General features: G+C 37.7%; 1 protein-coding gene across 2 annotated transcripts in view; it reads left to right on the forward strand.

Annotated features, from left to right (window-relative positions):
• OLFM3 (olfactomedin 3) overlaps window positions 1-23,028 on the forward strand; it is a 123,658-nt gene extending 100,630 nt beyond the window's left edge. For both annotated transcript variants that reach the window (XM_030573379.1, XM_030573378.1), the window contains exons 3-6: window positions 4,233-4,388; window positions 8,226-8,445; window positions 19,237-19,343; window positions 20,540-23,028. In XM_030573379.1, the coding sequence (XP_030429239.1) occupies window positions 4,233-4,388; window positions 8,226-8,445; window positions 19,237-19,343; window positions 20,540-21,217 (1,161 nt within the window). In that variant the 3' untranslated portion in view covers window positions 21,218-23,028. The remainder of the gene's footprint in view (window positions 1-4,232; window positions 4,389-8,225; window positions 8,446-19,236; window positions 19,344-20,539) is intronic.
• Window positions 23,029-25,420: the final 2,392 nt, after the last annotated feature.

Below are 25,420 nucleotides of genomic sequence, written 5' to 3' on the forward strand. Positions count from 1 at the left end.
TCATTTATTAGGAACAAGATAACAATGAACGAGGTAGGAATGTAGAGATGAGGTAAATAGAAAGTTGAGCATGGACAATGCATGGACAGTGTCTGCTGCACAGGAATTGGTTCCTGCAAAGTAACCAAGCTAATCCAAAAAGGTCTGATGCACTGTATAGTAAATGCAATGAGATGTGTACAATATATAAAGGAAGAGAGTTTCTGTGTAACTTTGGAGCTGTGATGTATCCTGCATCCACACACGCCCCTCCCCACGTTTGAGCTTGATCAGCTCAGCTTTAGAGATGCTGAATGATAAACAAAGATACCCGAGTCACAAAGTCTGGAGTTTAACTGAGTGCTTGGGAAGCCAAGTGGAAAGAAGTCTCAGAGGGAATCCCAGTAGGAGCTACACAAGCATCTGGAACAAAAGATTAGGATCAAACCCAAGAAAAGTTTAGAGAACTGCTGTCAAACCTAGAACGCTTCAGCAGTGCTGCTGTAAGGTCTCACGTGTACCCACTCTTTGCTGGCAGGAGAGAGCTCTCCTGCCAGCATAATTAAACCACCCCCAACAAGTAGTGTTAGCTATGTTGGCAGAAGAGCCTCTCCTGCCAACATAGCACTGTTCACTTCAGCATTTTTGTCAGTGAAACTTATGTCACTCAGGGATGTGAGGCTTTTTTCACATCTCTGACTGACAAAAGTGGTAGTGTAGACAAAGCCTTACTCTTAACATTTCTATATGGACTCACTTGTGTCTCAGGTCCCCAAACTGAAGTATGTTAATAATTAGATTCTTAAGTCTCATTTACACCAATATAAATCACAAGCAACTCCACCACTGGAGTCTATATGAGGCACCAATCTAAAACCAATGTAAATGAGATCAAAATCTGGCTGGTTGTCATTGAGCAGTGTTCATATTAACAACATATAGCTGCAGGCACACTCCGCAGCTGGGTTGTCTCATTCCTAGAAGTTTCACAGCATTCACTGGCTGTAGTTTCGGAACAGACATTAAAAATTAAAGCCATCTCTCTAAAGAAAGGGCAAGCCCCAGAGTCTCTCTTTGTTAGAGGAGGTCTTTTCAGGTCAAGCTTAAGGCACAGTGATGAAGCAATGTAGACAGCATGTGCTGGCGCGACCCATGCTGTACCGATGTTGTTGATAAACAGAGGACTTCATTCTCCAGAGCTTTTACTCTAGCATGTTTCCCAAGCATTGAAATACTCATAAATAAAGTTTTTATTCTTTTTTTTTTTTTGAAGTCCACAGCACCAACCCTCTCACAATTAGCCCTTTGATAATTTGGGGTCTTCTACATGGAGACTTAAGCCCTACAACTTATTTTCTTCCACTGAGATGATGGCAAATGTGGGTACGTAGCATCATTTTACTACATCAAGAAAGCCACACATTGCTGCTTATTACACTTTCTGAGGGAAAGTAGCATCTGGCAAAGTGAAACATTTCAAGTTTTATCATAGCTCTGAAAGGATTTCTTTTGTTGGTTTCAATAATTAGAAGGAGCATTAAAGAAGATAAAAATGTGGATATATTCCATTAACAGTACTTTCTAACAAAAATGTGTATGGCTGATTATTGCTAGTTAAGCTACACTGCTATCAATACTATTTTAAGGCATTTTTAACTAGGTGGTAGGTTAAGTAAAATCAAACCGTATCAGATCCACAACATGTTACAGAATCCTAATAACCAGATGCAGTATGATACAGTCGTCATCACAATGGGGTGCCAATTGAAACTATGGATTATATACATTAGTGACTGGAAGGAATATCAGCCTTTTCTCCCACCTCCATTAGATTGGATGGACAAAAGGGGTTTGCCTGAGCAAGTTCTGAGTAAGATCTTTAAGACTGGGCCTAATGTTTTCTAGTGGTACTTCCCTTCTTCCCCCTCCCCCATTTAGTGTGCATGAGTTAAAGTGAATTTTGGCATAAAATTATTGCACATGCAAAACTCTGTGAAAAAACAACAACAAAATATTCTGCTTCAGCTTCATGTTTGGAAATGTATCACCTTTTCCCACATATTTTGTCTGATTATTATAAAATGAACACATATGAAAGATACCTAAAGTACATACAAATTAAAGTTGTCCTTGTCTTAAAGATGTTAAAGATGGAAATGGGCTATCTTTTGTTCTACATATGCTTAATCAGTTACTTAAAACTCATTTCTTTTCATCTTTCAGTGATTTTTTTCTATTAATGATTTACAGTTGAATAGATTTATTTTATTTGTACTGATAAAACTATAAACAATCACATATCCTACAGTCTGGCCACCTGTTATATTACTGAATTGTATAATAAAATCTCAATTGTAATGCATTGCTTTCCACCCTACTAAACACATACTAACAATTAAAATAATGATTTCCATAGCAAACAACAAAAACTTCTACAACTCTCAACCCATCCCCTCCTCAAATGGCTGGAGGAAAAGTTGTGCCTTGCAGCATATCCTGAAGGATAACAGATCTGGGATCTGGAAGTGATCATGAAGGATACCCTGCCAACAGCCTCTCTTTTATACTAAGAAGGCTCAGCACGATAATCTTTTCTGATCCCATCGTCAGCAATATAGCATTGAAAGAGACAAGTAGGACAGTCTATGTTAGGGCTTAACAGCCATTAACCTGATAGGTGAGCACTCTGGCCATGATCCAACAAAGCATTTGAGCATATGCCCAATTCTAAGCACGATTCCAATGGGACTGCTCACTCCAATGGGATTACTTAAAACTGAGCCCATGCTTAAGTGCTTTGCTGGATTGAAAACTATTGTAGAGGCATCTAGGAATGCCTCTACAATAGACAGAGAATCCATGGACCAGGACCCCATTGTACTAGATGGAGTACAAACCATAGAACAAAAAAGACAGTTCTGGCTCCAAAGAAGTTACAGTCTCAAGAATGTACTAGTAGTAATAATGTTGGTGTCAATTTAATAAATCTTAGTATCTGTATCAGAGTTAGGAAGTATTTCTGAAGCATGCATAAATAACTTTGGGTAAAGATATTTATAGCTAAAGTAGTGCTAGGGCCTAAAGTATAAAGAGAGCAGTTCAACGCTTTTTTAACACACACTAGCATTTTACAGGCTCAATCCTGCTTCCTTTGAAGTAAGCTGGTATTTTGCCATTAACTTCAATTGGAGCAGGATCAAGCCCTAAGATAGGTCTTTTTTGCTGACTCACCAAAAACAATGGCGTAGCCCTCCTTAAAATTTAAAAATCTAGTGTGAGTAAATGTCACTCCCAAGCCCACGACCATGTTTTCCCAAAGCATTGACATTTAAACTACTGCCTCACTAGAGTATAAAATATTGAGTTCTGCAAAACTTGTATTCATATTTATCAAAAGCCCAAGTTGTACATATCTCTTAAAGGAGACCCACTGGCCCTGATCTTGATCTCTCTTGTACTGATTTCACACTCATGTAACTCCATTGACTTCTGTAGAATTATTCCTGAATTAGAGTTACGTAAAGGATCAGAATCATGCCCATTCTCTTTAATAGAGTAGTACAATGTTCAGGGCTAAATGATTGCTTCTAAGATCCACATGCTGTATACAGAGCACTTGAAAAAAATCAGCAAGTGCTGCATAATATAGTACAAACTCTATCTGGGTGGCAGCATGCATTTCATTTGTCCAGTATAAATTCAGATCCTTGATGAAGCTTAAACAAATTTAAATTCAAGATTAAAACTTTACCCCATTCTTCCTCCACATCCCCAAATCCTCTATAAATTGGTTAAAGTAGTGAAGTGGCATGGAGTTATAAGTTAACTTAAGTCAACATCCCATTTTCCTGATTCTTTCGTTCCTTACATTCTTTTGTTCAGGAATGTTGACTCCCAAATCTCCTTTATGATTCCTTGCCCTGGAACAGTTCTTCCTCTTGCTGAATTGTCACAATACTCAGTGCACAGTTTTCTTTTTAAGGTATTATATGATGGGTAAAGACATTGGGCCAAATTCTTCTAATTTATAGTGGAACAATCCCATTGATTTCAGTGGGATTACACGTGTGACCAAGGCCAAAATATGGCCCACTTTCTGTATTGTTGTACAGTTATGAATTCAAATCTCCACTGAGGTAAAAAATGGCTAACAGTTCAAGCATTGACAGAGGCATGACATTTTATCACTTGACATTTAACTACACATACAAGAAAAAGAAAAACAGAGTGCAGCCAATGTTCTTCTTTAACAGGTTCAGAATATGTCCCAATCTATTGAAGTTTTAAACCTACGGACTCAGAGGGATTTCCAGTATGTTTTAAAAATGGAAACACAAATGAAAGGGCTGAAGGCTAAGTTTCGGCAAATTGAAGATGATCGGAAGACATTAATGACAAAGCATTTTCAAGTAGGTTTTATTTTAATAATAATTTTGAAAGCTTGCTGCAAGCTATGCACTAAAAAGCAATGCATGAACTGCTAAGATCTCGCCTTGAAAAGCTTATACAAAAGGAACGTTGAAAAGGAACCATAATATAACAGCTTTTATTATGATAATTGCTTTTCCTATTCAGTTTAACAGCAATAAAGAGTGACTATTAATTATTAAGACGTTAGAGAAATGTCAGTATAAACAGAATCCTGTTTTACTGTATCAATGTGCAGTTCATACTGAGAGATTTATATGCAGTCAAGCACTAGTGATAAATGAGGAAGCCAAGGAATTAATAGCAAATGACCGGAGGGTTTTGCACTTTTACCGTTGTCTAACATTTCATAGAACTGAAGAGAAGAAAGTTCATAATGAGGGAAGTTATTGTAATTGGTACTTAATAGCATTAAGATCTAAAAGTTTCTGATTAGAGGTTGGGGGAGTTAGTTATTTTGGTTTTGGGTGTATCCCCTTCCCCTCTAATCCACATGTGCTGTAAGAAAAATGTCCATGTTAAATTTCCTAGTAATTTTTCACTGAACAAAAACTTTAGCCACCCTATCTGCCATGAAGTCTAATGGCTAGAGGTTAGAAACTGCTATTGTCTATTCTTAGGAAGCCATTTGGACTATACTAAGGAGACAATGTTACAAACATATATCATAGTATTACAAGTACTGGGCCCTAATGATGGAGAGTTTTGAGTGTGCAAGGTATGCAAGATAGGGTGCAGTAAATATATCCCAAGGACGAAAATTTTATTAACATTGTCTTTTGAGGTGCTCATGATAGCTGAAACATAAAAGCATAGGCTTACATTTTCAAAAGGAGTGGCACTTAACTGAATGAGGTCTGATTTTTCAGAGGTAATTGGTTTCAGTAATTGGTTTCAGTAATTAATTATACTAATAGCTATATTCTCCAAGTGATCTCTTATTTATTATTCTCAGTTTAGCTGAAAGTCTGAGTGTAATTCTGCTCAGCCAGTTTCAGCTTAATGAAAGTTTTCACCTTTACCCCTTGTATTGTTATTATAAATATATAATGGCACATTGTGTTGCGCCATTATATATTTTTCATTCTTGTTATATTTTTTTCCAGAGGAACAAAATACCAGAATTTGAATGTCCAACTTGGCTGTCAAAGGCAGCAATCTGTTCTACTACTGCAACCTTTTAAATATTCGATATTTGTATTGACTAGACATTCAGCTTCAATTTAACAGTTTGCCAGGAGGCTAAAACAGATTGCCAGCTAATTAAATTAAAGAGTAATTGAAATGTCAAATAATACCGTCTTTCAGAATTTTGATTGACTAAAATTTTGGTACAGTACATCATTCCTGAGACAAAAAATTGTCAGTTTGCCTGTCCTTGATACCCCCACATTGCTCCTATTAATACTAGTGGGAATTATGTGGCAAATCAAAGGGGAAATAAGCTCAAAAATGGTGCAATTTCCTTCTTTTATTTCAATGTGAATTCATTCCTGTAAGAAGAGATTTAACAGGTGTAAGTAGTACCAATAAAATCAAAAGAATCATTATAGTTACAGTGATCACAAAATCTTCACTTCCTTTAGTGACGTGAGAAGATGCTCTAACTAATAAGTTAATTTTAAAATGAAATACTAAATGTAGTACAGTCCTGTAATTCTACTCATTGAAATTTCTTAGGGCTTGATCCTGTTCTCACTGCAATTAGTGACAGTGCTCCTATTTACTTCAATGACGGCAAAACTAAGCTCACACATTAAAATCTTTGGGGCAGAGAAAATTTTTAATATGTGTTTTAAATTGCTGTAAGTTTATGGTGCTGTATGCATAGTTTTTAATAATAATAAAATAATAAACTATCCACTCACTCCTCTCCATCCCACTTTAATTCAAAAATTTCTAGACTTATACAGTAAATGGAAGTTCCCTCATGAGTAAAAACTATAAATCAGAAAAACAGAAGGAACTCCTGTTACTCTAAATGCATTTGTAGTAATAACATTTTGATATGTAATTTTAAAATGCAGTTTTCTAATGCTTAAAATAGCTAAAATAGCTATGTATAAAATACACTGCCAACACCTAAGGATTTTCTCTGGAGTTAATAATTCCCAGCTGAAAAAACATTCATTAAGGTAGTGTTAAAATGGGGGGCTGCATATTAATTTATAAGCAAATATTATTCAAATACTATAATCATTACAAAACATGCTTAAAAGGCAGGAAATTCAGAGGTAAATTTCCTTAAATTTAACTTTGGCCTTGCATTCCTGATCCATCTCCACCTCATGATCAGAGACAGGATCACTATTACAGCAACTTTAAAACTTTTCACATTGTTTGTTGGATCTTTTAATATGAATGAAAATGTAATAAATTTCACACACACACACACCCATCAGCATATTTCAGTGCGTGTGATAAATCTGGCACCTCTGACCCCCAATGTCTCTGTTGCCTTTCACATGTCACCGATCCACTTTCTCTTGCTTGGGCTTCCATTACACTCTTCCCTGATTTCCTTTCTACCATTAACAGAAGATGATGCTAAAGTAATCAGCCTTCTCTTTTATCTTGTGATATTCCCCAGGGTTCTAACCTTGGTCTCCTCATTTTCCCCCTTTATGCTTTCTCCTGTGTGATCTCATCTGCTCCCAGGACCTCTGTTATCTTTGTGCTGGCAACTGTCAAACCTATATCTCCATCACTTTTTCTCCCTCTTCTGTCCAGGCTTGTGTCTCCTTCTCTCTCTCTCTCATGGAAGTCCTGCTGTTTCCTTAAATTATCAATGGCATTATAACACATCTACATGAACAACATCTGAAAAGGATAAACCCACATGCCTTCCATAAAAGAAACATCTCTAATCTGCTAAGATTCTTTCAGGGTATCTACATGTTAGTGTCTGAACAAGAGCCAATTGCCATAATGTATTGAGACTTATTTTAACAAACTCCCTAGCAAAAGATATTAAGTGTATTATAGTTATAGTATGAGAGATAAATAGCCATTATGGATTAGAAATGGCTAAGAGAAAAACATTCAATAAATGGGAATAAATGATCAATTTTCAGCATGGCAAACATTTAAGTATGGGATGTCTGGGAAAGAGAAAGAATGATGCGGTTGCAAAATTTGCATATGACGTACAATTATTTAAGTTAGTTAAAGCTAGAGAAGAATTTGAGGAAGTTCAGAGGTATCTAACAAAACTAATTGATTGGACAGTGAAAAATCACTAAAGACAAATGCACGTTGGCCAATATAATTTGAATCTCTCATCTCATTGTTGGGGTCTATATTTAACTCTAACCACTTAGGGGAAAAAGATCTAGACATTACTGTGGACAGATCAATGAAAATGTCTGCTCAGAGTGCAGTGGCAGTCAAAAAAAAGGAAATTAAATATTAGTATTTATAAAAATTAAATAGAAAATCGGTGAAAATATAAAGTCACTATTTCAGTGCCATATCCTCACCTCTAACTGTGTGATCAGTCCTGGTCACCTTTTCTCACGAAAAATATAGGAGTTTTGTATCATGTATAGGGAAAGACAAGTCTCAGGAGATTTGTTTCCAATCTTTTAAAAATGAATTTTGTACTTTCAATGGAAATTGAATATTCTCTTTTACGTTTTATTCAGCACATACTGTTGAATTTGCTAGACTTTCACAATACACTAGTAATGGATCTGAAACTAATATAAATAAGAATTTTAAAGTCATTTTATTAATCAGTTCAAAATATTATATTAAAGAGTGTTAGGGGACTGAACTCCTTTAAGCTGCTCTAATGCCCAGTTGACTGCTTTTTGCAGGATTTGAAGGAAAAGATGGATGAGCTGTTGCCATTGATCCCAGTTCTGGAACAGTACAAAACTGATGCCAAGTTAATCACCCAGTTCAAGGAGGAAATTAGGAATCTGTCAGCAGTTCTCACTGGGATTCAGGAAGAAATTGGTGCCTATGACTATGAGGAACTACACCAAAGAGTGCTCAGTTTAGAAACCAGACTTCGAGACTGCATGAAAAAACTCAGTAAGTTAACCATGTAATGCCAGATTTTGTCCCTAGGTTATATATTTTAGAGCTTTGATGTAGAAACATAAAATCCTCTATTTTTCAGGTCTTTGACACTCTGGGACAGATTCTGATCTCTGTTACACTAATGTGTGTCAAGAGTGACTTCACTGAAGTCAACTGTTACTCTAGATTTCCACCAGTATAATTTAAATTAGAATCTGACCCATTATTAATAGAAAGGGTTAAGATGCAGAATTATAAGGGATGGCAACTTGGAAATCCTAAAGACAGGAGTCTTAGGACTGAATTGCTCATGAGCTTGTTAATGGGATACAAAGATTGTTTCCTCTCACACACTAGTTGTGATATAATTCAGGCCGGGATTGCATCCAGGTGCTTTTTAGTGGCCAGTGTGATATATGTTTGCGGTCTCTGTCCAGTGTCCAAAGGAGAGCTATCCACATGACAAAAAACATCATCACAATTTAATTCTCGCTTTGAAGTTTACAAATGGCCAGTTCAGAAAATGACCTCTCAGATTATATAACTTTCAGTAATAATAGGTTAGGTGTGATCCACTGAAATTAGAACTGTTCCTACCTACTTTAGCAGAAATGTATTGGCGAAAGCACAGCTTTGGGTTTGTTTCCAGCAATGCCATAACCTTCCTGTGTGACTCTGGGAAAGTCTCAGTTTTGGATGCCCAATCATTGGCTTCACTAGATGCTTAGGGAAATTAGAGACTAGTTGTCTAATATTGGGCACCCAAAATTAGAGGCCTTTTTTGAAAATGTCATCCTGAACAGGGGATAATTAATACTTCTGTACCTCAGAGACATGTTCTGAGGACTTAAAGGCCGTAGCCTGCTCCAATTAAAGTAACTGACAAGACACTTTGAGATACTTGGCTGGAAGGTACTGTTTAGGAGCCAAGAATTATTATTTATTGAAAGTCTTTGCCTTCCACTTGTCTCAGTCTGACCCTTTTTATGAGAACTAAAAGATCACTATGAACAAAAATTAAACACTAAAAAAATAGAACTCAGTCTTATGATAGGTTTCTCAATTATCAAATCTTGGGTATGTACTTTTATAGGCAGTGGGTGCATCTGAAATATGAAAGAGGTGCTGCCTATTACAGAAGATGTACATTTTTGAAGTAATGGAAAAAGACCAAAAAAAAGAAATCTAGACTGGGTTAACCTCTTAAATTTATTTATTTTCAGCTTCTTTTTACATGGGATTATCACATCTGTGGTAGGCAAAAATACATGAAAGATTTCCTCAGACAGAAATCTCTTATGAGTCAATTCTCCCCTACAATACATACACATAATAGCATGTTATTACACTGACAGAACATATACATGTGCAGTCAAGGGGAAATAAATGCTTTACTATGCAGCAGCAAGCAAGAAATTTGGTCTAAATAGTGACTTCTTAATAGTTACTGTTCTGAAGCAATATTAAAGAGAAATAAATTGGCATTCCATATTTTTCAGTCATCTTGTTTTCATTTTTTGTGGTGAATATCTGTAATATAAATCAATGAATTGACTGCACAATGAGAGGTATTCTGAATCTCAGAATCATCCTTGTTATAGTTACCATATATACTCAATCATAAGCCAGTTAGTTTATAAGCTGACCCCCCCCGCAAGATGGATAAGTAAAAATTGAAAAATTTTATGATCTGTTCATAAGCCGACCCTATAATTCAGGGGTTAGCAAACTTTGGCTCCTGGGCCATCAGGATAAGCTGCTGGCGGGTTGAGATGGTTTATTTATGTCGAGTGCCCGCAGGCACAGAGGTAAACCTAAGTAAACAAAGTGTCCCGGCGCGCCAGCTGCTTACCCTGATAGGCCGGGACAGCAACTGATGGGTAAATTTTGTGGGGGGAGAAGCTGGGAGTCAGGGGAGTAACCCCTCTGACCACCCCCCTCATGACCCCACCCCTAGCCCGGGACTCTCACACTCTCCCCATCCCATCCCTTGCCACCTTATCTGAGGAGAGCCAGGGGAGGATGTCTCTGGCCTGGCTGGAGCTGCTCCAGCAGGCTGTGCAGTGCGGCCACAGTCTGTTCTTGGGGGCAGGGCCGAGTGGCACGGCTGCAGCCTGCCAGCCCCAGAGCTGTAGCTGCTTTGGAGGCTGGGGGCAGAGCAGCATGGCCAGAAGCGGAGATACTCTGACCCTACCTCTTTCCTTCTGGCTGTGCTGCCTCTCCTTGCTCCCTCTGTTGGGGGGGAAGGGCTGTGTCCCACCTTTCCCTCTCTATACCCATTCATAAGCCAACCCCCTTCTCTGGTGCTTCCCTTTTTTACTAAAAATATTTGGCTTATGAACGAGTATATACGATATGTAGTCTTTCCTACAGGTTCTTCCCACACCTTTTATTTCTCTTTTTATTATTTTCCTAGGTCAAATCTCTTCTCTTAACCCTCTTCCCATGAGTTCTTCCCTAACAGACAATTCTTCCTTTCTTGACCAATTAAAAAAAGCCTCTGGGGCCTATTTTTTTTATATTGGCAATTTAAGGGGGAGAAGTTCTATAAAATAAAAGTAGCAAATACACCATCACTACATTGAATTAAACATCATACCCTGCTCCTAGTATATGTATGCAAGTTGGATGAAACTTCACTACAGGATCAGAAACCCCCCTCATATCCATGCACATGTATTCTTTCTCTCTCTGCCTCAGAAATTCATCTCCAGATTGATTCTGAATCCAAACTCTGCAACTCAGTTATCTCCCTATATAGATACAATTATATGATTTCCCCAAGGCTCCTTTTCTCTCTCTGCTCACTGCCAGGTTCCCATCTCTTTCTCTACTTTTAGAGTTCTTTCTCATTTTCCTCCCCACCCTCATTGTCTCTGCACCCCTCTGCCTTCTACAGCCATATAACAATCACATATTCTCCCAGTCCAGAGACAACTACATTTTGAGCCTCAAGAGTATGACGATGCCAGACAATAACACTAGTAAGACTTTACCGTTCTAAAATTTTCATATTTAGGGCCTATGATTTGCCTGCATGCTAAGGAGTTTAAAGCGGGTTATGACTAACTACTGAAAGGACTTCAGCCTTCTTAAATCCTGATGCAGAATTGTCTTTGCTCTTATTCTCAGAGATCCAGGTGCTCAGTAATGGCTGGGAAAAGCATAGCACAGGTCAGGTGGTTTTTGTGCTCCCCTAATCCTGGACTGACTGTGTTCCTGACAAGTTCCCACCTGCAAGTTAGAGCAGCCCGAAATTATCTTAAAGTTAATCTTGCTGTATATAGCCCCAAGAGGCCAATACAGTATCTGGGATCAGGTGGCATAAGGAAACTCCAGCTACCACCCATTTCATCCCAGTTGTGCCCAATGCACTGAAGGGCTATGCCTGCTCTACACCACTGGAGGATCCCTCTGCACTGGGGTGACCCAGCTGTGGCTGTCCATGCCATGTTTAGGGCCAGAATCCTATGGCAGTGTAGGACAGAACAGCAACACTGCTCCCAGGATCTGGGCTTGAATCATTACAGAGTTTTTGTTGAGTCTTTCAGTATAGCTATCGAACCAGCATGTGTAATGACTTGTTTTCTCTCTTCTTTTCCCTAGCAGGTGTTTTCCAGTAATATAACTGTTATATTATGCATTATTTATACAGTTTTAGCCACTTAAAAGTAATCTTCCATCTGCATTGGCAACTCTTGCAACATTCATTAACATATAGTGAGCAGTCATTTTACTTTCACTGAGATTTAATGATTTCCAAAGCCATTGTGATGAGTGAAAATTGTTCCTTCTCCTTATAATAGGAAAATGTCACTTTGCAGCAGTTGATAAATGTGGCCTACATTTTCAGAAGTGTGCATGCAGTTTAGCATACACATGACTTGTGCGCGTAAATATGGTTGTCTGCATATAAAAGGGTGTGTGTGCTTGCATGCATTTGTGTGTGCAAATCCTCAGCTGGCACTCATGCAAGTCAGATACACACAAGAAAATGTAGGCCTTATTGTACTGCATATAATGTGCTGTACATATGGACAATTTTCACTCTAGTAATACACTACTTTCCTGCAATTTATCACCTTCATTTAATCAGCTACTGTGCATTAATGCTATTTAGTAGTGACAGATTTTTAAAAATAATATGGTCAGCCTAGTAAATCAATATTTTCTCAGACAACAGTTGCCTATGAAATATGAAAGAAGCTATTAGACTAGACATATGCTAGATTCATTTCTAGCTTTCTTATACAGGAAGGTCAAGGCAAAATTTGATATTGATATTTTTGCTTGGGGCCTAGAAAGTGCAATACCATATTCAGCAAAGAAATGCCATCATATTGATCACAAAAGAGATGGTAGCGTTAGCAAGGGGGTCTTTTATTGATAATAGTGATTCTTTGTATGGCACCATTCCTGTAGATTCTGAGGAGCTTTACAAACACTAAGCTGTACAGCATTCTGTGAGGGAGGTAAGAATTATTTTCCCCATTTTATAGATGAGGAAACCATAACACAAAGAAGTAAGTGACTACACCAAAGATTACACAAGGAGTCAGTGACAGCTCGAAATAGAACTGAGGAGTTTCAACTCCCAGTGGCAGGCTTTAGCCACTAGACCACCATATTTCCTGGTTTGGCACTAAGTAGGATAATAGATACATAAACTCTAAGTAAAGGGTGAGCTCAGTCTCTAGCTCTTCATTTTGCAATAACAAATTTTATCCTAAGGAAGGATGCAAAAGAAGTAAAGCATCTGGAAACTGCTTGTGCACACACGGAAAAGTGGACTCACTTCCCTCTACTCTGTTTATTACCCATAATAATTCAGGTCAGTGTTTAGTATCTAAATAAATACCTGAAACGCTCTGCGTATAAAAGCCAGATTGACTGTGTTTGAGACAGAAAAAGGAAAACTTCATAGCTAGGTACTAGCAGAGCTCAATAGGTAAATATTTGCTAATTAACCAGGAAAACTTCCATTCTGTCCTTGTATTAAATTTATTCGGTTCATTTTCTTTCAGCAATGCATCTAAACATTAACCTTACATAAAAAGAAAAAAAAACCTACTTGTATGATCATTACAGTGGGGTTGTTTTGGTTTGCGGTATATGGTAAAACTTGTAATCTTCAGAGTAAACTCTAGTCATCACAGAGACTGTGGGGATATATTAGCATTGGCTGCTCATTCCTATGTGTACCTCAAAATAGCCACATTGCTCACTGGGTCTTCCCAGACTCCCCCATAAGTTCTAGTGACAAATAGAGTAGGTGCTGGCAGTGTCTCAGCCCCCCACAGAGAGTTCTGGAATGCATTCTGCTTTCCAGGGTTCCCTAGCATGCAGGGATAGTGCATCTGCTTCTACACTACTTCATGGGTAGTATACCTCATTCTGTACCCTGATCATCTTCTTAAACCAGTGTAAATCATGAGCAGCTGTATTGAAGTCCATGGAGTAACACTAGTACAAGAAGGGAATCAGGCCACAAACACCCATGAGATGGTGCACTGTACTTCTTATACAATCACATTTAGCGGACAAACATTAAAAGGCTTGGCTGTTCAGTTAGGATAACCATTGGGATTTTCAAATGCTCTCAGTATGGGCCTTGCTGCTTCCACTGAAATCAATTAAAGTTTTTACAGTGGAAGCAGATTTAGACCAATACTCAGTGTTTTAGAAAAATCTCATCCTGAAAATCTGCTAGTATCTAAACCTATCTGGATATCTTTTTTCTGGAAAAAGGACTGCAAATCTATCAAACAGGCTCTCAAAAGAATGTTCCAACATTTTCCCTTCTTTGCTAGGCTGGAAGTACACAAGACCTTCCTTTCTCACTATCATCTGGTATTTCTGCTTATGAGGTGTACTATAGTCAAAAGGTTACGTGCCATGACAAGAGTTATTTCTACATTATCACACTTTTCTTCTGACGGAAAAAAAAAGGAGCTTTTGGCCCTGAAAAATAATCTGTGGGCTGTTTACATTTCTTAGCCACCACTACTGTTGTAGAAAATTCATGTGGCAGATTATTTCTTTGCTTCACTGATCTTTCCCAGCTATATTTCTGAATTCACAACTATGTCACAAATAGACACAGGCACTAGATAAATCTGTGATGCAAACAATCCTGTATTATGGTATTACTATTAGTCACTTAAAATATAGTAACAAGATGTTTCCAACTAACACCAAGATTCAGTAAAACAATTAACATGAATGTCTAATACAGTTGTACTTGCTAATGTCTGCCATTCATGTCAGAGTTGATCAAAGGACATAGCAGGGGATAATTCCATCTTTTCTCCTTTTGCCATCCTGCTGCCAGCATGTCTGCCTTCCAGGTCTGTTTTTAGAGAATTCACTTTCTATCTTGTTTCCAAAGGAAACAAGAAACTGTCTATCCAGAAAGCATCTAATGAGTTGAACCAAGAGCTTTTCTTTTTTAATTTATTTTTACTTCAAGAGAAGGAAAGCCATGACATTTTCCCCATTTTATGTTGTTTTTTACCAGCTCTTTATTTCCTTTTTTTAATCTGGTCACTTTCTAACTTTAAAACAGGATCTAGAAATTTTACCAGCTGCTGTAGCTGAAACCCCTGTTTTGGCTTCATGGGGTCCAATTAGATTTCTAATCAGAGGAGATTAGTGGGATCCACACACTGATTTGCCCCATCCCAAGACAGGGAATTTCGGTCATCTCTGAGCACCTTTCCCAAGTTTTACCACAGAGTGCTTGGCACTTTACAATGTACACAAATACAAATTGCCTCAAGGTCCAAACCTGCAAAAGCTTTACAGCTCCATTGTTACTTATAATCAAATGTGTTTGCAGGATCAGATTTCACAAAACAGACATGGAGAAAATGATGATATCTAGGTACAATATTTCCCAGAGAAGAGGGGCAGCTTACTTTTTCGTTGTTTTAAATTCTGTTAATCAGATTCTCTTTTCTTCTGATGTGTCATTGGTCAAAAAGGCATTGCACATGATTTAATGTTTGTGTGATTCATGGAAGTGAAAGGAGGAGGTGGGACCTATATTTCCTCAATTAGTTTCCTTCTCTGGTCTCACAATTTGTCTCTGCCCAGTCAGTCAGCCAGAGCCTAAGTTTGTTCCCATGGTCAGTACTTAGCAGGTCAACTGATTTGTGGCACTCTCAGAGTAATTTCCAACCATGAAGATTATACGCAGTGGTCCTAAGTAGTTCTAAATAGTTGAGATGTGCTTTGGGGCCTCTGTGGTCATTCTGAACAATTCCTTCCGAATTCAAATTACTCAGTGGTGCACGCTGGGTACTGATGTCGTGCTTGAACAAAATTCTGAGTGCCCTTTGCTTGCATCAGCCTTATGCAAAAATGGGAGTTTTATTTTCTCTTTTCCCTTGCCCACTATCACTCTGTACCACCACCTCCCACACACAAAGCAATCTTGTTGATAAAAATGACCAGACTTTTCAAATTAAAACTGAAGATACCTTTTTAAATATTGCCACAAATGAGGGATGCATGCATACATTGAACTGTGGGGGGGAATCTGCTGAGTTTTGAAAGGAGGGCAGGACTGAAGGTACGTATCACCGCACTCCATGAGTGAAAGTCTCAGCTGGGAAGAGGTTGTGCTGAGAGAGCTTGTTCTAAGGGATGTAGGAGGATTGGGAACATTAGTCATTGGAGGTGGGCGTGGATTGCTCCTCCTGTCTCCTTCCAAATCACAGAGGGGAATAGTCCAGTCTACACTGTGCACTAGTATTAGAGCAATTACATTAGGAAGCCAACAGACCCACAATGCACCACTGGGGGCCATATCAGAAACTGGATGCAAAGTTAACTTTAAAGTGGAGATGGAATGTGGTGGGTATAAGATGGGGTAGCCTTAGTTAGTTCTAAATAGCACAAACTGATTCATCAAGCTTCCCATGCACACAGAGAGAAGCTTTGAGGCTTCTGTTACCAATAAAAAGGAAAGGGAAAGCCAGGAACTGCAACAGAGAGAGGAGAAAGTGGAGGCAACATTCTTTTTTGAGGTGCTGTCCCCACTGGATTATATGAAACCAGAGTTTTGTCTCTTTTTAAATTCATCCATCTTCTTCGTCTTTGATTAGCCCACCATGGGTTTTGAAAGATAATTATCCAACCGTCGTAAATTCTAGAGCTAAATTTCAGGGATAATTTTTTATACTTCTGTATCTTCCTGAATTAAATTTTCCATTTTCTTTTTAAAATATCCTTTGTTTTGGGACTCCAAATTTTTTTAAAATGGAAAATGTGTATTTTAATTCTAATTTTAACACAATACTTGAATGATACTAATTACGTACACAACAAATTCTTACATTATTCAGTTTGTATTTTTCCATTAGTTAAAAAAACAGCAAGTAAATGTAAATTAGTTGTGGTGATTAATTTCATTCTAATTTCTTTCAGTGCACTGTGTGTTTTCCACTAATTTGATTCTCAAATCATAATTGTTTTAGTACTTTCCAAATAGTTTCTGACTTCTCCACATATATATCCTTCACAAATGAGTTCGCTGACATGCTATTTTAAATGAGGGTAAAACTTGGCCTGACTGGGATATATTAGATGACTCCCCACGATGGAGATTTGCAAAGCATACCAGAATGGTAGCATTCAGGCTGTGTGAGACACTGGAAGCCGTTCTGTAAAAAAAAGTCCCTGAAGAGATAGTTAATTAAATACTATAAGCGACTGGGGGGGGGAAGGGAGAGAACAGAATTTTAAAGTGTTGTCTTCTACATGTTTAATCCAAGTATGTCTTCAAAAGATCCTGCAACTTGAGTTTGAGATACACAGATGCTTGCTTGTGTGGATCAACATTAACAGTCAACTAATAAATTAGGTCTCTTTTAAAAAGAGGGCCTTCATAGTAAAAACACAACCTGTTTCACTAGCCTGAGATTTAATTCCTTTTGGTGATAACTCAGAAACTACCTGAACAATAGCCCCATTATAACTGACTGAAATAGGAACATATAATACGGGGCATTCTTTGTCTGTTGTTATAAATTACGAAATGAAATCATGATGTGACCTGCTCCTTTGAATAATATACCTTAGCTTTTAAAGGGATTTATTCTGTTCGTCTCTTACCTTTTCTGGCTAGATTGTGTCATGTGCAATAGCAGTTATATCAGAATGAATTATATATATCTAAAATAGTTTGTTTTTTTTTTAAATCATGAAATGTTTCAATATTTCCATTCAGCTGGAATATCATTTTTCCGAAACTTGAAGGTTACTTATTCATCTGCACCATTCTATGATATTAAGTCTTTTGGCAATATAAATTTAGAATAAATTCCCTGTGAGCTTTGTTGGTAATAGACATGTTATTAATGTCCCCTAAAATATAGATTTTTGGATTATTAGGAAGGTCAGCACTCACGATCAAATTGACTCTCATTATTTCATCCCAGACAGTCTAACAAGGGACAGCATGGTGGATTAGATGTCCATTGATGCGGTGACAGTTCCAGAATAATTCTCATTTTTACTTCCTTCATTTATGGTGTTTTTTGCTGATTACTTTGCTCATAAACTTATGGTGGTTTTACACATTCGAGTCTTTCTCTGTAACTGTTATCTATGGCATACTGGAGTTAATTATATTATAACTTAGATTATTATTCCAGATGCTGCTATGGAGTTGAGTTGTATGGGAAGAAATTAGAAAATAACAAGCTGTGAATTGTCACATAAACAGCAGGAATCAATCAGGTCTTTCTGTAGGGGCATGTGAATGGTATTTTAGATCTGCCATTTTCAGTTCTCTGAAGGTATGTCCAGACTACCCACCATACCGGCAGGTAGCAATCAATTTATCAGGGATCGATATATCGCGTCTCATCTAGACACAATTTATCTATCCCCGAACACGCTCCCTGTCGACTCCGGAACTCCACCGGAGCAAGCAGCGGTAGTGGAGGTGGCAGGGGAGCCGCAGACGTCGATCCCACGTGGTGAGGACAGGAGGTAAGTCGGAATAAGATACTTTGACTTCAGCTATGGTATTCCAGTAGTTGAAGTTGCGTATCTTACATCGACACCCCCTCCTAACGTAGACCAGGCCTAAGAATGGAATCCACTCCACTTCCCTGAATCGAGTTGCACAAGGTATTGGGGAGATTGATAACAATGGGATTAATTCACATTAGTAGGCACTAATGCCAGTAACATTTGCAGGATAGAGCTGTTAGTGCTTAGACAATTCATTCTAAGACAGCAGGAGCTCAAACAGCTTCTTTTTCAAACCTCACCGAGATGTAAATTGAATATAATTTTGAAGAAATTCGATTCAAAATCTTTAAATTTATGAAAATTTGGATCATGCAATACTGGGAATCTGCAGTAGAATTTTTTTATTTTCCTTTTCTCCTTCTGACGTGTCAAGTTGTTAAGGAAGGGATAGATTTGTCAAATCCATTTGGAGACAACACTAGCTTCTGTTTTTTCTAGTCTGGTGGGAGAGATATTTTAATATATTTTATCTTATTTTGTTTGACCTCAGAAGATAATAAAGATTCTGAATCATTTTTATAACTTTTCTAAAAAATCCCTGTCTCCCTTTTCAGGGAGAAAATGTAAACTACCACTGTTCATATGCTGAGGATCAAGAGCTATTTTCAATCAGCTCCCATACATCCTGAAATCATTCTGTGGTTTATAGCAATTAGTCTTGTTCACTAGACAACTCTTTGACATCAGTCAGAATATGGTCAGGTTATGTTAAAATTGTTTGTGGCTTTCATAAGAGTACATTTGTTTTTCCAATTTCAGCATGTGGCAAATTGATGAAAATTACAGGCCCCATTACAGTCAAGACCTCTGGAACCCGATTTGGAGCCTGGATGACAGATCCTTTAGCATCAGAAAAGAATAATCGAGTACGTTGCAGCATTGAATATCTTTCTGTTCTTCTGATATTTTATTTGCATTTCTAATTTTTACAAGGAGATAATTTCCCTACATGAGATTTTACCAGTTAGCATTTATTTCTTGTATTCCCTGCATTTTCATATTATATATTTTGGAGTACTTCAGGAAAAAAAAGGTTAACCCATCCTCCTTAAAAAAATAAGTCTATCTTATTGCATATTTTCATTAGTTTTAAAGTGCTTGTTTTGGGGAGGATGCATACTAGTCTGTATTCTGTATACAAATACACACCATTTTCTTTCTTTTCATTATAGTTTCATCAGTGGACATCTTCTAAGGATCTAATCCTGTAAACAGTTATTCATGAGTAACTTTACTCATGTAGGTAATCTCACTGATGTCAATGAGCTTCCTACATGTGTAAACTAACACATGCTTGCAGAGTTAGGCCCTCAATGTGGTTTATCCAGGACTTTACCTGATAAAGCCAATATTAAAAAAATCTATGCACTTGAGTATGCTTAATTTCAGTCAGAGCTAGTTGAAATAAGGTAAGTCTGTGTCACAAAAATTATCAACAAAATTTCATTTTGGGGGAAGTTTTCCAAATTTTCAGCAAAAAGAAATGTTTTGTTTTTATTTTATATTTCTTTTCCTTTCTTTTCCCTCCGCCCTTATCAGAGGCAAAAGGGGGAAAAGGTGGGGAGTGAAATAAAGTAATAAGATGTGGAAGATAAAATGGAAGAGAAAGGTGATGGGGAACCAAAGAGTGGAAAAATCGGTAAGATACAAAAAAAAAAAAAATAACAACCCAGAAGACACATTTTCAAGGAAAATTCTCATTCCTGAAAATATGCCATTTTTCAAGTAAAGTTTCAACTGAAAAATTCCAACCAGTTCTAATTCTGGGGTGACTCAAAGGTTCGAGTCACACTCAATTTTCCTTCCATCTTTGGGATTTTCACAATCTGGGCACATCATTAACAGTACTAATGATCCCTTGAGCCAGAGGACCAAGCTATGAGAACACTCTTAAAGCAAACTTCGCTGATGCTGGCAGACATTGTTGTGAAAACCGCCTCAGAGAGACTATTGAGTAGGATCTGATTTCTGGAACATATTTTAAAATGTACTCAGAATAAAGCATGATCAGCTAAGGATTCTGTTTCAGTAGTTTACAGCCTATTCTTTATTTTTCTTTCAGGTCTGGTACATGGACAGTTATACTAACAATAAAATTGTCCGTGAATACAAATCAATCACAGACTTTGTCAGTGGGGCTGAATCAAGAACATACAATCTTCCGTTCAAATGGGCAGGAACCAATCATGTTGTCTACAATGGCTCCCTCTATTTCAACAAGTATCAGAGTAACATAATCATCAAATACAGCTTTGACACAGGACGGGTGCTTGCACAGCGTAGCCTGGAGTATGCTGGCTTTCACAATGTGTACCCCTACACTTGGGGTGGCTTCTCAGATATTGACCTGATGGCAGATGAAATTGGGCTGTGGGCCATATATGCTACCAACCAGAATGCAGGCAACATTGTTATCAGCCAGCTAAACCAGGATACATTAGAAGTGATGAAGAGCTGGAGTACAGGCTATCCAAAGAGAAGTGCTGGGGAATCCTTCATGATCTGTGGAACTTTGTATGTTACCAACTCACATTTAACAGGAGCCAAGGTCTACTATTCTTATTCCACGAAATCCTCCACTTATGAGTATACAGACATTCCTTTCCATAATCAGTACTTTCATATATCCATGCTTGACTACAATGCAAGAGATAGAGCTCTCTATGCCTGGAACAATGGACATCAGGTCCTGTTCAATGTCACCCTTTTCCACATTATTAAGACTGAAGATGACACATAATCTTGTCTCTCACCCCCGCTCCCTGCACACGCACACTTCAAAAGTGTCATTTGTGATAAACTCTAAAACATCCTTTTGGATTTCTTTTTATTTAAGTTCTTTTTCATTCAAAAATGAAAGCATTTTCTACTGTGCAATGTATTCCAAATATGGCTGAGCTTGTAAAAAATGACCTGTTGGAAATACAAGCATCCTAACTCTTGAAAAAACAAAACCTGCCATGACCTTGTCATGAAAAGCACTAAAGAGGGTTTAAGTGGCTAAAGATGGTTTTAAAAAGATTATGATCTGCCTTATATTAGAGTCAGAGACTAATGGTGGCTTAAATGCATGAATGTCTTTTTCTACCTTATGTCTTTTTTTAATCTGTCTATTGCTCAACATCAGGAAATATTTTGGTAGCAATCTGAAGCGTAATGCACATTATTCTTATTTATTCCAAGAGAAAGATTTTAGGGATTTGATTTACTTTGAAAAAATGTATATGATTCATTTTGCCGTCACACCATTTCTGATGCGGTGCTGTACAGTATGTTTTGAACTCACTTGCAGTTTATCGACTATATGTATTTCTACCATTGTAACCGCCATTGTGCAATTGTATCTGTTCATTTCCGTGAAAGTAAACTAAGTACTATTTTTTATAAAATATATTGAAGTGTAATCACAGCTCTAAACATGGGTCAATTTAAAATTTTATCAAACATGACAGCGGGTCCCCAACTTTTGGCTGGTAGATGCACACATGCTAGCAAATGAGCACTATCAGCCTGTATCCTCTTGTGCCAGTCTCTGTTGCCACCATCAATTGTCTTGCTCATTTTCGCTCTCCTGCCATTTTCTACCTTTTCTTCCTCCCAACCATTTTCCTTCTGATGTATTTTTTCACTCTCTAATTTTGGGTGTTATTTTCCTCTCATGTTCTGTAGCTCTCCCTATCTGTAGCAGAAAGCTACATGCTGCTTTCTGTGACCTGTCTATGGGTTCCTCCTTTGGGGGCAGACTCTCAAGGCTTACATGAATACTGCAGGATAAGAGGAGACATACTTAGGACTGTATGTGGGCTGCTGCCTCAGCCTGCATTCCTATATGTGTGAGCTGCTCCTCTGGGTGGCTGTAATAGCGGCCACTGTAGAAGCAGGGGTGGAAGGGAGGTGGCTTTCCTGGATCTGCCAACTTCATTACCTACATTAACAGGAGCACATTTCCACTGGGGGAAGGCTTTTCTGGGCATATAGCAGCTCAAAAAAAGCAGCAGCAAAGTGGTCAGGCATGACATCTGGTATCCATCATGATAGTTTCCCTGAGAATGCCAACTACAACATTAAGCATGAACTCTCCTGTTACTGAGAGGTACATACATTAGTAGATGCTCTCCTGGTCTATTGATTTAAATGGGAAATATATTGCATGGCTAAACAAACTGCAACAGATATTTTGCAAAAAATTTAGCTATTGACTGAAATAGTATTGCTGCCTCTGATCAAAAACTAATTCTCTTGAAAGGAAGTTTTTCGTGAAATCTGTGATTTTTACTAATATTACCAGTTTCAAAATTTTGAGGGTGGGATGAGGTTGTTTGTAGAAGATTTATTTATTTATTTTTGCAACTGACATGGTATAAAAGAAAAAAATGTTATATAACATGAAGAATGATACAGAATTATTTTACGTTACCATGATGCATGTCACAGATTATGAAAGCCACAAGTCTGCAGTACAGAACACAAAAGCTCTGTTCCCCAAAAATGTGTTTAGAATAAACACCTTTTTCAAATCCTTTTAACCAGAAAATGGAAAATGGTGAAGTGGAGGGACTCACAAATCTTTTTTATGAAAAATTTGTTCTTTTGTCAAAAAATTAAAAATTTGCTTTTTAACAGATCTATTTTGAAGCTATTTCATTTGTTAATTCTACCTCCAACATACCAGTTGAGATCAGTTTATCTATTTCCAAATGTATTAGCTTCTTAATGTATATTTGGTCTCGAAGTGTGTCTGTTGTGCAATATGTAAGCACGGAAAGAATGGAATAATAGTGTGCCTTTTTTTCTGACTAACTGGAAAAAAAAATTCTCATGGGGTGTAAAGAGATGAGAAAAAAAAAACATGTTTGCCAATAGACAAAAGAGGAAGACTGCTGCCCAGCCACCATTTTTTTCTCCCTCCTCCTGCTGGAATAGCAATGATAACTCTTCAATATCAGTTACTCTGAGCGTTGGGGTCACAGTAAATACAGATTTCATAGCCCCTCCCCCAACCCACCTCCAACACAATCTTCCACACCAGCTTGTGTGAGGCTGTCATGGAGATCATCTCTGGTACATATAAAGGGTGGGCTGTACATATGGTCAAAAATGTATTTCACTTCTATGAAAATGATTTTGGCTGAGTTTTTCAGGTTTTTTCCCAAAAAAATAAAGCCAAAATAGTTTTGGTTTCCGTTAAACTGAAAACTGAAACATTCTTGGTTCTCAGCTGTTGAAAACTGTAGAGAAAAAAAACAGCTTTTGTTTCCCCACAAAACCCAAATGTAAACACAAATGGAAATTTTCTGATAAAAATTGCTCTTCACTCCAAAAAACCCTTTTGGTCAAAAAGTGATTGGTCTAAAAGTTTTCAACCAGCTCTATTGTTCAGACTCCCCAGTCCAGCTAGTCCATGCACACTCAACCTGCACAGCAGCTAGGGCTTAAGTCATTCAGAGGGCCCTCTGAATCATGGAGGAATTTCACCGCAATTCCTGTGAAAAATTCTTGTTCTGTATATTCTCTAATGGAAATTCTGTACATTTCATTAGGATTCTTTAACTGCTGTCCATTTGCTACAACTGGTCTTTATCGGTTTCTACTGGTCTTTGCTCATTTCCACTTAATGACTAGGAGTCCCAAGTACCAGAGCAATATTTGTGAATCTTTTTTTCCAAACATTCACCTAGTCATACTGATGTGAATGTGGATGGATATTTATATTAAACTGTTACAGGTAAACCCAGCGTTTTTTTAGGAATAATACCACCATGTCAGTGTCTGAGGTAAACTGCAAATTGCTCTAGGAGCAATACCCCTCACAAATCCTCACAGATGTAATATTTAAAAAACAAAAGTTAGTATAGAAGATTCTGTTTGTTGAGTTACCACAAAACACAATTAATTCTTGTGCCAATGACGTATGAGGAGCAGCTCTTTTGAGAACAATGGTTACTGCATGGTAAATCAAGGTAACATTGCCATATTTCTACATGAGAACAAAGTAACTTCATATGGTGTCAGAAACACAAATTTTCTTTGTAGTGTTGTTGTAGCCATGTTGGTCCCAGAATATTAGAGAGATAAGGTGGGTGAGGTAATAATATCTTTTATCGGACCCACTTCTGTTGGTGAACAAGACAGGCTTTCCAGCAACACAGAGCTCTTCTTCAAGTCAAGAAGATGAAGAAGAGCTCTGCATAAGCATGAACGATTGTCTCTTTCACCAGCAGAAGTTGGTCCAATAAAAGATATTGCCTCGCCCACCTTGTCTCAGAAATACAAATAGATAACAGCAACAGCAATTAGTAACTATGGGCCAGATTTTGATACCCTAACTCATTTTAAGTAGTACTTTGTTTCATGAGGGGCCCACTGCAGTCAATGGGACCATTTGGGGAATAAGGCACTATTCTTTGAGAGTAAAGGTGTCAGAGTCTGGTTCTAACTGGGAAATAACCCTTGAAGAAAGATGCTGCTTCCTTCTGCTTGTACCATCGGTGCTCATTTTTATGTGAATCACTATTGATTGCCTGAATTTCCTTCTCATATTGGTGGCTCAAAAGGAATATTTTTTAAAAACTAAAGAACAGGGTCATTTAATACATCAGAATTGGAATTCAAATTGTTCTCCAAATTCAACAGCACAAATGGAAAATCTCCATAATATGGCAGAAACCCTCAGCAGAAGTCCTAAATATTATCAAATAGAGTTTTATTCTCATAGTACAGGTCTAGATATACTGACATTTAGAGATATTGGTGCTGTAGAAAAACATTTCTGCTGTTAAGTGTGAACAAAATAATGTTAGAACATACTTTAATATCTTTGGGACTGATCATGACCCTTGATTCATGAGGGAGGAACATGCACTGATCACAGTATTCCTGCACAGAAAGAGGTTTAATAATTCCCCTCAAAGCCATGATTCTAGAGAGAAGCAAGGGACTAGGA

The sequence above is a fragment of the Gopherus evgoodei genome, chromosome 8 (assembly GCF_007399415.2).
Source record: "Gopherus evgoodei ecotype Sinaloan lineage chromosome 8, rGopEvg1_v1.p, whole genome shotgun sequence".
NCBI classification, from domain to species: domain Eukaryota; kingdom Metazoa; phylum Chordata; order Testudines; family Testudinidae; genus Gopherus; species Gopherus evgoodei.